A 15,225-nucleotide genomic window follows, 5' to 3' on the forward strand; every position below is an offset into this window, starting at 1 on the left:
GGCTTGCAATAAGATGATGCCCAGTGACAGTTAACTGGGTTGGACACATCTGTCACTGCTGTTACCTCCCTGCCATATTTAGGGTTTACGCGTCACTGGTGTACATAAGCACAGCTGTCAAATACGTTGCTTACTCTTGATTTCGATTTGCTCTGTTTATTTATATATATTTCCTTTACCCAGGGAGGATCACTGCAATAAGTTCTGTCCAAACAGTGTGAAGCCAGACTCCTTTCATTGGTGAGTGGAGACAGGACAAGGGGAAACGGCTGGAAGCTGGAGCATAGGAAGTTCCGCACAAATGTGCGCAAGAACTTCTTTACAGTGAGGTGACGGAGCACTGGAACAGGCTGCCCAGGGAGGTGGTGGAGTCTCCTTCTCTGGAGATGTTCAAGACCCGCCTGGATGCCGACCTGTGCGACCTGGTGTAGGGAACCTGCTTTGGCAGGGGGGTTGGAATCGATGATCTCTGGAGGTCCCTTCCAACCCCTACAATTCTGTGATTCTGTGATTCTGTGAGTTAAGCAATAAAGGCTGCAGTTCCTGAAATGACTCTTTGTTAAATTCATTGATAGGCTGAAAGCAGAGAGCATGCAGGAGTAGCTCCAGTTGAGTTTTTCATTTTTTTCCAGTTGAGCATTTGCTGATTATATTTTAGCATTAAGCATTAATGAACTTGTTGAATACACAGTGCTCAAATATTACAGCTCACATTAAATGCAAAGGAAGTGGTTTACATCTGGTAAGTTACGCAATGAAAAAACGCTTTAAAAGGCCAAAAAAAAAAAAAAAAAAAGGGGGGGTGCAAAAAAAAGAAGATAGACGGGCTGCTGAGTGTAGCAGAGCATTGGGGCGGTTGGGGGCGCAGCGGCCGGTGGGCCCCACCGGACCGCATCGCCGTTTTAAGGAGGAGGTGCTATTTGGAGCTGCCGCCGCGCCGCGATGGCCGCCGCGGGCGGTGCGGGGCCCGGCGGACGGCGGTGACCGATGTATCTGAAGCGGCCGGCGGGCGGCCTCGCCTTCTGCCTCTTCTACCTGGCGTCCTGCTTCACCAATAAGGTGAGCGCGGCCCCGCGCAGCCGGGCTGCGGTGGGCTCTGCGCGGCGATGCCCGGGTAGGCGCGGCTGTCAAGCAACCGCGGTGTTCGCAGTCGGTCGCAACAGAGATGGCCACAGCGTGCCCAGAAGTGAACTACTTTAACTTAGTTTGAAATAGTTTGCATTGTACGGCGTAGGCAATACAGTGTAACTCAGCGTCTGCTGCCTGCTACAGGGACTGGGGCAGCGTCCAGTGCTTCCAGCGTGGGAAGAGAACTTACAGAAAACATTCAGACTGTATCTTGTCTGTTTATTTTTCTTTATTTTGGTAGGAGCTTCTTGTATTCTCTGTTGCTCTGGCGATTGCATGTTAATGTCATAGCTCTGTGTGTGTTTGATGTCCATTAATTTGGTATTTGTTTTTCAGTATGTCCTGTCTGTCCTGAAATTTACCTACCCTACCCTTTTTCAAGGGTAAGTACCATTTTAAGAATACAGTTGTTTGAAAAATGACTTCAGTCAATAAATTCAGTCAGTAAACATTTTGTTGTTCCATGCTGGAGCTAACTTTGGTACTTCATTTGTTACTGGCTTTTGCTGTTAAGAGAACATAATGAAGCCTTAGTAAAGCAGGCATCACAGCATCACAGTGGTTAAAGATATATAGACTCCATCAGTTCCCAGTTGTCTGCAAATGTTATGCTTAGGTGTAGAAAAGTGGCAATTATAGCACAGCTTGTCTAAATTGTAATGGCACTGTGTGTAAGATGCAGATTGGGTGTATTCTTTTCCAGTATGCTAATGAACCCATCTTTAGACACACACCAATACAGTGCTGCTTATTTTCATGCTTAGTCTTTGTTGTAGCTGTGTGTTGTAAGTCCCTACCATATCTTGATAAGAAATTTAATGCTTTGCCAAATATACACTTGTCAGCGTTCATAATTTGTGAGGTGCTTAAGTTCTTTACAGAGGGAGTGGTGAGGTGCTGAAACAGGCTGCCCAGAGAGGTTGTGGATGCCCTGTCCCTGCAGGTGTTCAAGGCCAGACTGGATGCAGCCCTGGGCAGCCTGGTCTAGTATTAAATGCAGAGGTTGGTGGCCCTGCATGTGGCAGGGGGGTTGGAGATTCATGATCCTTGAGGTCCCTTCCAACCCTGGTGATTCTGTGGAATTCTGGACTATTATATTCCAGTCTTCTTTCATTTGCTCTTTTGAGATACTGGTTAAATCTGCAGACACTTGATATCTTTCATTCCTTTTTTGCTGCTTTGCTTGGGTTATGTTTTGCCTGACTTGCAACTCCAGGGCTGTAATTACTTCTAGGAATAACTCCTCTGGGAATCTCCAGTTTCTTTGAGTGTACTCAGCTCTATTAAATATGCAACAAGTGCTTCCTTCAGTTCAATCACTTGTGTGCAAACAGTCTCTTGGACAAGTCTTTCAGCACACAGGAAAAGGGTTTTGAGTAATGTATGTAAAATACAATCCTGGTAAGTCAACAGTAAAAAAAGCATTTGCTCAATGGCTGTATAGGATATGTGTTACCACATTTACTTCCTTTTTTTCCATTATTTGGAAAGGCATCTCAGCATCTTAGTAATTTTGTTTTTTAAAGGTGACCATTTCTTTGAAAATAAGTGAGTAAGGTATACTTTCATCTAGAGCTAAGGCAGCTGAGCAAAGGAACAAAGGGTAATGCCCAATTCACACCGTTCATTGATATTTTTTTGTTCCCTATATAACCTAAGTCTGTATCACATAGTGCTAAGGATTTGGAACTCTTAATAACTTCAAGCTCTGTCCTTAAAACCTGAAATTATATTAATTTTTTTCACATAAAGTTGATGGGAATTAATCACTGGTTTGGAGTAGAGCATGATCAAGCCTTCAGCAGACGAGGGATGTCTGGCACCAAGCTCTCTTATGTCCCCAGTGCAATAAAGTTGAAGTGAGTTGTGGCAGTGGTGTTGGAGGTTCATCAAACCCTATGAACAGTGAGCTCACTCTTTTCTGATTATGTCCAGCTGTATGCCATACTGCATGTAGCATTTATGTATGTATGAGAGAGAAAGAGAGAGATTAAATAATTGCTTAAATGCATTGCAATGACTGGGAATAATCAACAAACACATTTTTATACCTTACATATATTTAATGTGATTTAACACTGTAGCATAGGATCTCTGCCAGAGCTGTACTAGATATTTGGGTACTTTTACCTGAGAAGCAATCTTCCTGAAAGCCGTTAGCCTGAAAAAGAAGGAAACTGGTCATTTATTATGAAGCTTAAAACATCACTGTGCATCACTACTGATTTTAAATTATCTGCAAGGATTGCTAAGGCCTCATGTACTACTTCCACAGTAAACTAAGGAATGCCATTGTGACAAGATAAGTGATTAGATAGATAAGTCACTTCAGAATACATGTAATTGTTCTATAGCATTTGAATGAGAAAACCACAGTATTCTGGTTTATATGCTAAGTTATCTTACTGTTTTTACTGTATCTCATTTTTATTTTTTTTTCCTCTAAAGGCTCTGAAGCAGAGGCTCATGCAGTGTGATGATTTGATTGTTAATGGCACTTCAATTACTGCATGCTACATGCCATTTGAGTTATAGGCAGTGTGTAATCTAGGCCCAGCGTGAATAACAACAAGAAGTCATAAAGCTAATGTTTGAAAATACCAGTACTGTACACTTCATCCTTGGGACTTATTAGTTCATTGAGCTGAGAGCAGTCTGTGAGTCCTGAAATCATATTTTCTCTAGCAATAACAGTTTATATATGTACAGATGTTTGTTTCTTGTCACAATCCTTGCCTCACTTGCATCACAAAGTGATGGCTTTAACATCACTATGATTACTAAATATTTTATATCAGCAAATTTTAAATATTTACTAAACAGTAAAATGGGGATTCAGTAAGATGACTAGAGAAATTGCAGTAGGCAGTTCCTTATAAAACGCTTGAAATATGAGGTGGAAAGCACCAGAGTAATAGAAAACCTGGGTGATAAGACGGCCCAGAAAACAAAAGATTTGAAGAGTAGTGCCATCCCTGGTAGCCTGGAAGAGCAGTAGATGACTATAGTCCTATGTGTGCTCTGAGAAATTCTAGAGATTTTAAGGTCATGCTCCACATGGTTTAAAAAAAAAAAAAAAAAGGGATACTGTTCTGTTTCTATTTCAGGTGGCAGACATTAGTTGGTGGAATTCTGCTTCATGTCTCCTGGAAGTTGGGCTGGGTGGAGATAAGCTTGTGTTCAAGGTACAGTAAGGTTTTCAGTATCTCTACATACTTTTTGTAGTTCGCTTGTTTAGCAAGTCACTAACTTGCTGAAACGTAAGATGATATCCGTGTCTGTATGTATGTGTTCTGCCTCACTATGTTTCAGTCTAATCAATGTTCAGTCACACACTTCCACAGATTACTAATATAGAGTGAATTCAATTTCACCTTGGCAAGATAAAGAAGCGTAATCACTAGAGAAGTCTACAAGGATAATATATCCAATATCATTTTTTGTATCTCTTCCTTGGATCATCTGAAAAATACCAGGAGAGAAGCCTTAGTAATGCATCCACTGACACCCCCTTCCCTAAAATCTCAGTGCAGTGGAGTCAGAAAATGTGATTTGACACCTCTGTAAGATTTGGTGTTCGTAAATGGGAGTCATTTGCCCTTATGTGTATCTCTATATGCATAAGGACACAGCAAGAGAAACCAGTGCAGTGCACAGGACTGGTGCAGTGATCAAACTCCAAATTCAGATGTTTCATCAGTGGATCAAGATCATCTGCTTGAACTGAGTGCTACTACCATTTAGAAGAGTTATCCAGAATATCATACTCAGTTCATAGAGATCCATTCTGTGGTATGAAATGTGGCATCTCCTTTACATTTCACGAAATAGTGTGAATTATAAGATATATGCCCATAGTAATTGCTGAGTTGCCATCACTGCAGATACTCAAAACTTTTCTGAGTGATCTAAACAATGTGTCTTAACCCTGAAACTGGGCTATCAGGCTGGTTGACTGTCAGAATTTCCTTTTAAAGTAATTTTTTTCAGTGATTTGTATTATGATGTGACAGGTGATGGATTTTCAGTTTGGAATGTAAGCAGTAGACTTGCAAAACTGAAGTTCCTTATTGAGAGTGAAATCTCTGCATCCATATGTGTGGAGAACCAGGCTAATTTCTTTTTTTTTTGTGCATGCAGGTGTCCACATCCCCACTGAAACCTAAACAAAGCTGTAAATGGAAACAGGCTTTAACTTCCTATCTTTTATCTACAGTGTAGATAAGATGCGGATATGGAGTTCAAAGCTCTCATTGATTTTGGCAGAGGCAGGATTAGGCTCCAAACTTTGCTTAAGCAACAGTTACTGGTACATATTGTCATATATATAGTGTATGCTGGTTATGCATATTTTGTCTTTGCAGTACAGCTTAAAGTGCAAAGGAATGCAGCTATCACTAACGTCCTTTTTAATTCAGCTTTTCATCAATAGTTGAGAAAATACTTTTGCTTTAAGTTGTGACAGTAAAAGAAGCTGAATAATTTTCCCAGCTTATAAAAGATATTTTAATTTTTCCATAACTTGAAAGACAGCTGAGTTAATACTGAACAAGAATCACTTTCCACAAAGAGGACGTTTTTATATGAGAAAAGTGTGGCATAAAATTAGTTTGTATTTTGTAGATTGAGACTTCAGGCCTCTAGATGTCAGCATACTCTAGGGAAACTGGCTAAAATGCATCTTCAGAAAGTTCTGTAGTGATTTTCTAGAATATTATCTGTGGACAAAACGATATGGCCAGAATTAATTGCTTGAATATAATTCAGACTAGTACTTAAGCATGAATTTAAATCTGTCTTTCTTCAGAAGGATTAAGTGCATGCTTTGTTGAACTTGACTTTCAGTATAGAGCTCTGTCTGAAAAAAAAAAAAAAACCAACAACCAACCAAACAAAAAACCCCATAGTATTTCAAAGCTTCTCTCCATCATCTCCTCTCAAACTCCTTCACCCTGTGAAGATGTTTTACTACTGGACTGAGAAGGACTTTTTTTTCCTCCCCTCTTCCAGCATCTTGGTCTCTGCATCTATCTTTTTGGTGTACATGTAGAATATTTAAGAATACTATTTCCAGTCCCCAGTCTTCTCATGCTGCAAGTAGTAAAGTTACCCATCTGTGTACTTCCACAAAGCCCAGTGTATTTCTGTTCTGCAGACAGATCTCATGAGCTTTCTGAACTGGTTCAAGATACACCAAAGTATTTCAGAAGAATTATTTTACTACCTAGAGATGACCACCCTTTGTCTGAAGGTTATGACGAAGTCAGGAATACTAGCTTCACAATAAATACCAAATAAAAACAAGTCCTTGGTCCTGTTAAACATATTATTTACAGTAATTGCTCTTTGCTTTGATTAATATCTTGCTTTTTATCTGTTTCTGTTCAGTATTGCCAACTGCAAGAGATTCTCACCATCACTGTTGCTTCTATAAGGTGAATAGCAGCTGTCTGCAAAATCTGTGTCCAAAACAGGACTCAGTGGAGCGCATAAGAATGTGTGTGGCATTCACATAATGCATCCAGTGCCATGATCTGCTGCCCACCTTCTGCCTCACCCGTGTAGGCACCTAAGTCCTATGTTTTGGTTGGCATTTATTCGACTGTTGAATTTTTCTCAGCTCAGAAACTTGGCATAAACCAAAACTTCAAAGTCTGGTTTTAGGAAGGCTACCCACTGACTTAAATGGGCTTTAAATCTAGCCCTACTACATAAATTCATCAGTTTTTTTACGTCACTAAACTTGCTTGTTTTGCACGTACATTGCTGTGTTGCCAACATAAGGAGCTGCTATTTGGTTTGCATACAAGACAGATTGTTGGTGCTGACACATTACATCAAACATCCATGCATTCTTTTTCGGTCCTGAAATTCCCACTTGGCAGCATAAAATTCTCCTGTCGCATCATGGGAAAAGCATCTTAAGTCCTTTTCCATTGCACTTCACAGCACTGGATTGGAAATGGAGACATATTTGGGATGCCTAGAATTTAGTGGTGGGGAACATGAAAGAACGATATTTTTATGCACTAAATGGAAATTCGGTTTTCATCTGGTTTTCCTTTCTTCTTCCCAGCCCTCCCTTTTCTTCTTCTTTCCTACTTTCTTCAATTTACTGCAAGTCCAGTTGGGATGGGGGTTTTTTTGTCGTTGGTATCTGGTGTGAACTCAGTGGCAATGAGGCATGACAGTTTTAGCTCCTGAACTTCAAAGAGCAAATTTTTATATCAGCAAAAGGACCTAAAGACCATTCATTTGTTACTCTGCCGTTTTTTTAGCAAATACCCTAGAAAATTATATAAAGAAAGGGAACATGAAGTTTAGTTGTTTTTTCCTTTTTCCTGGTGTTAAAGATAACAAAAATTCTGGGTAAGGTTTGATCTCATTTAGACTGTTCTGTTTTCACCTTTATTTGTCCATTTTTTTTTTTTGTACTTCATGAAGTATTGTAATATAGTGGTACCTGTAATTGCATTTTGACACTTACGTGCTAGTTAGAAGCACAATCCCAGTTAATGAACCACAAATACTTTGGCTTCATCTTAAAAATGAGTATTACATGGTAATACTCTCTTGACTTTAGTTCAAGACTTAGGAAGAATGAATGAAGGCAGCAGTGTCTTCTTCAGTCCTGGGAAGCCTCCAAGTTAGTCCTTTGAATCTCTGTCACTCAAAATCTTAGGTTATTCTCTCTGGATTTTACCACCTATCTGAACCTTTCGTTCTCTTAAGTACCAAAATCGGAAAAGGAAAAGTGCAAATTCCAGTGCCCCTTCTCAAAATCGAAGCCTGACTCGACTGCCATAAGCAAGATTAAATAAAACAAAACAAAGCAACAACAATCTGCAATGATTTAATTCCTTCATTAATTGTCAAAATGCCTCCAGGAGTTTGGCTTAGTCAAGGGGGTGTCATTAGGAAATCTCCAGAGACAGGCTCCCACGGAGACAATCTGATCTTCAGCAGAAATCTCTTTGTAAATCCGGCTGAGAAATGAAGAAATGAATGCGTGGGTGGGCAACTGTATTTGTACATGGTGAAAATGTGTGCTGTCTGTGCGAGAGCACCATTTTATGCCTTCATTTGAAAGTTTTTCTTCCTTTTACAGAGAAGCAAACTATTGAAATAAAATTTCTCTCCCTTAAATATAGTAGGAGTAATTGCTATGAAATATACAGTTGTTGAGGGATAAGAGCAAGAGCAAGAAAAAGAGGCAGAAAGTAAAGAGAAGCAGTAATGTTGTCCACCTGGGATTAGATGAAGTGGTTTATTTCTGTGTCAAGAGACTTCTTTAGTAAGTGAGAGGAATGTTGAACAATCAGACAGTGAATTTAATATGCACACTTTTGAGTATATGTACACATACATATGTTATATTTCTTGCAAGCAACTGTTGCTAACTGCATGTTAACAGAACGTAGAGAAGTAATGAGATCTGAATTGTTTTCACAGGTCTGAAATCCTGTCCTGGCTTCCTGCGTCGGTAATTTTTGTAGGCATTATTTATGCTGGCTCCAGGGCACTGTCTAGACTGGTAAGAAGCACACAGGTAGACATCAGTTCTGTATTGCCTCTACTTTATGAGCAAATAATGTTTTCTTCATACAAGGAATTAATTCTGCTCTTGGGTTGGGTGGAAAAGAGAGGGGGAGGGCTTCAAATAGTTCATAATCTATTAACATTGTTAGAGCAACGGTCCAGTCTTGCAAAGTGTAGGGCAGTAACAAAAAGCACAAAGTGCCTTCAGCTTTCCTTGAGCTCTCTGACAGTCGAAGAACTCCGCATTGCTCCACAGTACTCAGAGTTTTGCAGACAGATCCACTGTTCTGAATTGTGCAGGTAGGGAAGAAGTTACGAAGTTATTGGCTCTAGCTTTGCAAAAGGGTTAATGGGACACATTTCTGGGGGAAACCTTTCCAAGAAAAGGATGAAAACCATTACTGTGAGAAGCTTTGGTGCTTTACAGGATTTGAAAAAATAAATTGAAAGTTGGGAAGAGATTTTGGGGATGGTTTGATTCATCAGATTTGTTATCCGTTTGAACTACAGTGACCTATGAAATGTTTAATCAGGGGACATCAAATCTGCCTTCATTAGAGTTGAATGCCTTTTATTTAAGTAAGCTTGTGTTTCTCAAAAAGTAAAAGTAAATAATATACATAATATAAATAAATGAAAATACAAATATTTTAGAATAAATCAGCTACATGATTTTTTTTAAATTGTTTTACGACTGTTACTGTCTGCAGTAGTTCATGGTCTAGTTCCCTTCTGTTTTCTGTCAGTTCACCTTAAATTCCAGAGCCAGCTTACTTCTAGCAATTTCTAAACTCCAAGAAGCATCAAAAGGGAATTTTTAGACAAGGCTCTTCTTGCAGTGATCCTTTGAACATCCTAGTGGAGTGACAGGGCAGAAAAGGACACTTGGTCTCTGTCTACTCAAACAAAGTGGTGGGCCTCATCTTAGACTCCAGTGATCTTTGGGAAGCATGGCTGCATGCTTGGAAGCCATATGCCTCCAAGTTAGCTCTGTATCATGGTGATTGCATTCACTTCCTCTTGGTTCCTTGTCAAAGCAAATCCACGGGGCTTCCCTGGTGTGGACTCAGGAAAGATCTCTAAGGAGAGAGCTGTTTGGAAATAGCAATAAACCTTTGGCAGCAGCATCTTTTCTGCCTGATCACCTGTGAGGTGGAGAAGGTATGAATCACATCCTCTGTTGCTATTTCTTCTTTCTGAGTTCTGTAAATTACCTTGACTCCGTGCCTTGCCTTCTCTGTGATCATTCAAGAGTAAGATTCAAGTAGTGGCATGGCATAGGGCCTATGAAAAGTTTTTTGTTTGGATCCCAAACTATTCTTGAGGAGCATCACCATTTCTGCATGTTTTTTTGTTGTTTGTGGATGTGCCTCGTTCTGTGGCCATTTTAGAAGGAACAGCAGAAGGACAAGTAGTCTTATACCATAGCTAGTATGCATTGCTGGCCCAAATTCAAACCTGCATACAAGCTTTATTTTAAGTAAATCTGCCTACAACAATTTTGTGATGTGGAGAGAAGGAAAATGGACTGTCCCAAATTCTTGTACCTGAAATGGCTCACTTCACAAATTTACTTGCATTTATTTTGTTTCTAAAGTTGAAATCACATGAACTTTTGATCAAAACCATGGATGCCTGCTTTAAAACAGCTCTGTGTAGAGGCAGGACCTTAGTTTCCATCTGTACCTCTCCAAAAGATACAGGAAGACTCTCCTGCCCAAGAGTTGAGGGCTGAGATTGGAGCAGCGGTGCCTAGCTCTGAACTGGGATGCATTAGCCAAAGTATGCAAAACTGTGAGGGGGAGTTTTGTACAGAGTCTATTCATCCTGTCTGTCCAAACAGTAAACCTTTCTTTTTGTGAGTATTAAGCTCACTCACAAATTTAAAAAATAGTCACATCAAAGACAATAGACATATGGAGAAGGTTAGCAGGCCTGGGCAAACTGGAGCCGTTGTTGGCTTTAAAACATACTTGAAAGAGCCAAAAGTGGGGGGGAGGGGGAAGGAAAGAAAATCTGTCAAATTGGCTTCATGAAAGAAAGAATGTAAGTTTTGCTGTCATCTTACCTTGTTTGTGGTTATTTCTTCTATTTTCTATTATTTCAGGCTCAGGATGCTTATGTTAGGTACTTCTGTTTTATTGTGTTTAGTTGTCTAGCAACAAGGTTGAGAATCGGATTCCAGAACTGAAGCAGGAGCTGACAACTTCATGCCAGTTGTGTTTGTGTGGTTTTCATTCACTGCTAATTTAGAGGTGTTAAGAGTTATCTTGGTGAAACTGTTGTATTTATGGATCCGCCCTCGTTGTTATTATGGCTTAAAGTTTTTAATTAGTGATGCTTATCCTGCTTTGCGGGCAAGAAAAGAAAAATCCAGAAAATAGAGATTTCTGATTACAAAGCCGAGTCAAAGAGGTATTTGCTACCTGATACTTACAGGGGAGGCACGTCAGTATGAATTTACCTCATTCTCTACCCATGTTATTTAAATACTACCCATAAGCAGGAAAACACTGCTTCCTGAAACTGCCTTTAGATTATCTTAATCGGAGCAGATAATTGCTTCTGTTGTGACTGTCTAAGAGACCAAGGATCTGATTTGGAGGATTTATTGTGAACCACTAATTTGAGTTGGTTTTGCCTGGAGTGATGGGCGTTTTATTCGTTGTTGTTATCACTGGGATTTGTTTCTTAATGATTTCATATTGGGATTGCGTCCAGATGCCTCACTGGGTATAATTTCAACATCACTTTTGTGTGAACTATTATTACGTTTCTACCTAAATTTCTGGCAGATCTCCCTAGCAGTAACTGAAAACAATTGCCTAAAATCATCTTACCTGTAATGTTGCTAGGAGTAACACTGTGTTAGCATCAGCAGACGGAGATGGGAAAATAACGAGAACAGTTTACTGTGGAGATTGTAGGTATGCGAACAAAGAGGCAAAACCAGAGGCAGAAGCCTGTGGTAATTCTCACAATGGTAGCTCTGTATGAACATCTGGACAGGGCACTCAGAAGTGGTGCCTTGTAATAGTGATTGTACTCTTAGAACGAGTAAATTCCTTTAGGAGATGTGATGTGCGTCTACAATGATAGAAACAACCAAAATAATGCAAAAACCTGGGACAGTTAGCCCGTGCAGGAACATCCTTCCTATGTCTGTGACTGTTTTGAGTAATTCCAGGCATTTTTGTTCTCTCCCAATGGCAGCCAATTCCAGTGTTCCTCACTATACAGAATGCAGCAGAAGTCATAACCTGTGGCTTCCAGAAGTTTGTGCAGAAAGAGGTAATTTCACCTATTAATTAGTATGTTCAAGACACCGCCTGTGATGTAACAGCCCTATGACAAGACATCTAATTTCTTTTTATGCAGGCATTAGTGCTATGTGCTTTTTTAATCTCATTGTGACAGCAAGTCACTAATGAGTCCCAGAGAGAGGTTTGCTTTTGACAAGTATCTATATTGATGTTTTCTTTTCTCTTTTAGTGGATGAAAGACTGCAAGTGCATATTGATGGTTTAATTTCCATTTTTAAGACTGGCTTAGTCCAGTTTGTCTTTTCCTTTTGAGAATTAATCTCTCTCTCGTGCTATACGTAAGAATTTCATCTTTTGAGCAGAGGGGAAGGAAAACTAGGTCCTTAGGTCTATTTTAACATACCTAGTATTCAATATATCATATGTATCAATATCAATTGATCAATATCTATCAATAGATGAATCACATCTCCGCATGAAATTTGGAAAAATAACGCATTTTAGGCTTTGTTTGGGAATCTGTCCCAACACCTGCTAAGGTGAGAAGAATTCCTGCTTACTTTAGTAAGATCTCAGTTTGTTTCTCTTCAGCTACACTGGAGATCTTTCTTTTTAGGCTATGGAATGCTTTTCTAATTGTGTGACCAGAGAGGTGCTGTAGGAGGTACTGCTGGGAAGTCACAAATTCATTTCTGAAATGGACTGTGGCTTGTAGTAGAAGAGATCTTCCGTTCATTACCTCCGCAGTGTATATAGAATGCAAATAAATGCCAGTGTTTGCTACTTGTAACAAACTGAAGACTTCCCTAAGGTTAAGACTAAGGGATGTAGCAGTGTGCGCCATGGCATATCTCTGTGATGCTGTCCCTGCCAAAGTGTTTTATTTTTTCATTCTAGCTCACATGCTTATGTTTGCTCTCTTTGGAAATTAAAGCACAATGGGGAAGGATAATGCAAACAGAGGTCTTGCTAGGAATCTTCTGGGGAATGATTTTGGACCAAAATACTAGGAAACTTCGATGAATTTAGACCAAGGCTGATTTGGTTGGAGAAGTACCTAATTAATTAAGTATAATCAATATTTGAATATCTACAGTACACTGTTCTGGTATACTTAGGATGAGTGTAAGAACCAGGTGTAACATTCATGTCTGGTTTTAGGTTTACTTGGTGGTAAATAACCTGAAAATATAAAAAAAAAGTTGGAGTAGATTAATCTTCAGTCATCGCTCTTTTTGTGTGTTTGCTTTTTCCCTTTTGTGTGTTTCTTTCTTTCTTAAGTACTGCTAAGTAGTACTTAAGCATAATGGGCTGTTCAGTGTTGTTCATTGTCTTTTTCTTGTACTTGGTGCAGTAAGATCATCTGTAATTCCTTTTATTTTTTGAAAGGAAGAAGCATTTCACCATTTAAAAAAACAGTACAATTAATCATGTGTCCTTTTTTACAGCAGATCTCTCATCTGAAAGTCTGTAGGTAAGTTTTAAAAACCGTTCAGATTCAGTTTCATCTTGTTTTGGCTCCGGTTTCTGTATTTGCTTCAAATAGTAGCGCACCAAAACAATGAAGAATGTAAGACAGATTCCTGTGGGCTGTAAGCATAAATTGCAACATACAAGTAATTAAATATTTTTAAAATGTATTTTCTTTTTTCTTTTATACTATTGCTTAAATAGATACTTTTTTTTTCCCTCCTTATAAAAATAGCCAGAAGGCTGGCCTTTGTGAATAACAAAACAGTGCTTGCAAGAATGTTTTTGAAAAGGAGCTCAAGTTTGATATTTCAGTGTGTAATATTGAGCAGTAAGAGAAAGATAATGGATAGAAAATAGCTAAAAATGCATTTCCTAAGGAGGAAATTGGGTGACTTCTGGCATCATTCTGCATCATTTGTATTAAGTTACACAACCTTACCAATCTTGGTTGGCTCTGGTTGTTTAGGCTACCAAAATGAGATCGTGACAAACAGAAGTCACCCATCTGCATACTGAAAGTTTTGTTCTTCCCACTCATTCCCTTGAAGATAGTATACTTCTTAATCTTTTAACTGTACTTAGATTGAACAACATTGGTTTAATTTTCAGTGTGTTTGGAGCCCTGGCTTCCAACTTCCTCCCTCTTGTTTCCATTATCTGGCTTACCATGGCCTTGTTTTCACTACTGGATTATTTTCAAGGATACCAGTTGGGCTTTTTGTTGTTGTTTTTTATCGTCTTTATTCTATCTTTTCCTTCTGTGTCCCTGGAGAGCAGGAAAATGAGCAATAAAAGCAAATATTTGTTGTTATTAATACTGACAGTCCATAGAAATTCTACATCTACATATTCTGTGTAGCCGGTAGAATTACCAGTCAGCTGCAGTTTGAGATTTTTAGTCCAGTTCTGTGGTCTATGGAGGGACCTGTGCTATCCTTAAGCCATTTCTACCATGCCTCCACTCACTCCCACTTTATTCTTTGTTCTGGAGTTAACAGCATAACTTTTATTGGAGTCACAACTGCTGAAATTGTTGTAATACACAATTTATCCCAGTGATGGAACTTTTTGGTAGCTCTTCATAGCCACAAATGAGTTGGTTTTCATTTTCTAAAGTAACCTAAGGAAGCCAAATGGCAAGTGAAGAACAGTACTCCATACCAATTTTTTTTTCATTGCTGCTAAGATGGTTTGTGCTGATTTTCTTCTTGTTCAACTTAGGTCTGTATTAATTATGAAGAATGCCTGATATAAAATGTAATTTTGTTGGCAGAAAATACTTTATAAACATATGGAATAAAAATGAAGAAAAAAAGAAAAGTACAGTTATAAAATTGAGTAGAAGTGTCCATATTTCACCAGGAGTACAATTCTTGCGTTTTTTTTCCTCTCATCCACAGTGTGCTGTTCCTCCTGGTAGCAGCAGTGTGCCTTCCTTTATGTGACACGCAGGTGAGCTCTGTTTTCTAAAGCAGCTTTAGTTTGCCCTTTGTATTTCTTAGCAAGTACCCTAGGTTTTACTTGTAAGCTAAGGCAGGATTCCTGCAAAAGATTTTTAAACATGTTTGCATCCTGGTGAAACCTCTGACCAGTACAGATATGGAGCTTTTAGGTGAAGCCAGGGGCTGGGGATACCACAGTGTAGCTTCTTAAAGGGCTTAACGAATCACTTAGGTTTGAATTTGTTGCAAGTATGTTGAGTGGTTTCCTGAATTAGATCTGTGAGAAAGGAAGGAGTTATCTCTAATTCTAGAGTAGCTCAGTCTGTCATGGATCTATTCCTTGGACATGCCTGTCTTTCTCTTTTGGAGGTTTAAGAGGG

At 39.2% G+C, this 15,225-nt stretch overlaps 1 protein-coding gene across 6 annotated transcripts in view; it reads left to right on the plus strand.

Annotated features, from left to right (window-relative positions):
* The first annotated feature begins 898 nt into the window (after window positions 1–898).
* TMEM241 (transmembrane protein 241) overlaps window positions 899–15,225 on the plus strand; it is a 50,568-nt gene continuing 36,241 nt past the window's right edge. Inside the window, exons 1-7 of one of the 6 annotated variants that reach the window (XM_048938820.1) lie at window positions 899–1,059; window positions 1,465–1,511; window positions 4,236–4,313; window positions 8,581–8,677; window positions 11,881–11,958; window positions 13,379–13,404; window positions 14,804–14,855. In XM_048938820.1, the coding sequence (XP_048794777.1) occupies window positions 988–1,059; window positions 1,465–1,511; window positions 4,236–4,313; window positions 8,581–8,677; window positions 11,881–11,958; window positions 13,379–13,404; window positions 14,804–14,855 (450 nt within the window). In that variant the 5' untranslated portion in view covers window positions 899–987. The remainder of the gene's footprint in view (window positions 1,060–1,464; window positions 1,512–4,235; window positions 4,314–8,580; window positions 8,678–11,880; window positions 11,959–13,378; window positions 13,405–14,803; window positions 14,856–15,225) is intronic. The other 5 variants (XM_048938819.1, XM_048938816.1, XM_048938815.1 and 2 more) reach the window with 5 other exon arrangements.

The sequence above is a fragment of the Lagopus muta genome, chromosome 3 (genome assembly GCF_023343835.1).
Source record: "Lagopus muta isolate bLagMut1 chromosome 3, bLagMut1 primary, whole genome shotgun sequence".
NCBI lineage: Eukaryota > Metazoa > Chordata > Aves > Galliformes > Phasianidae > Lagopus > Lagopus muta.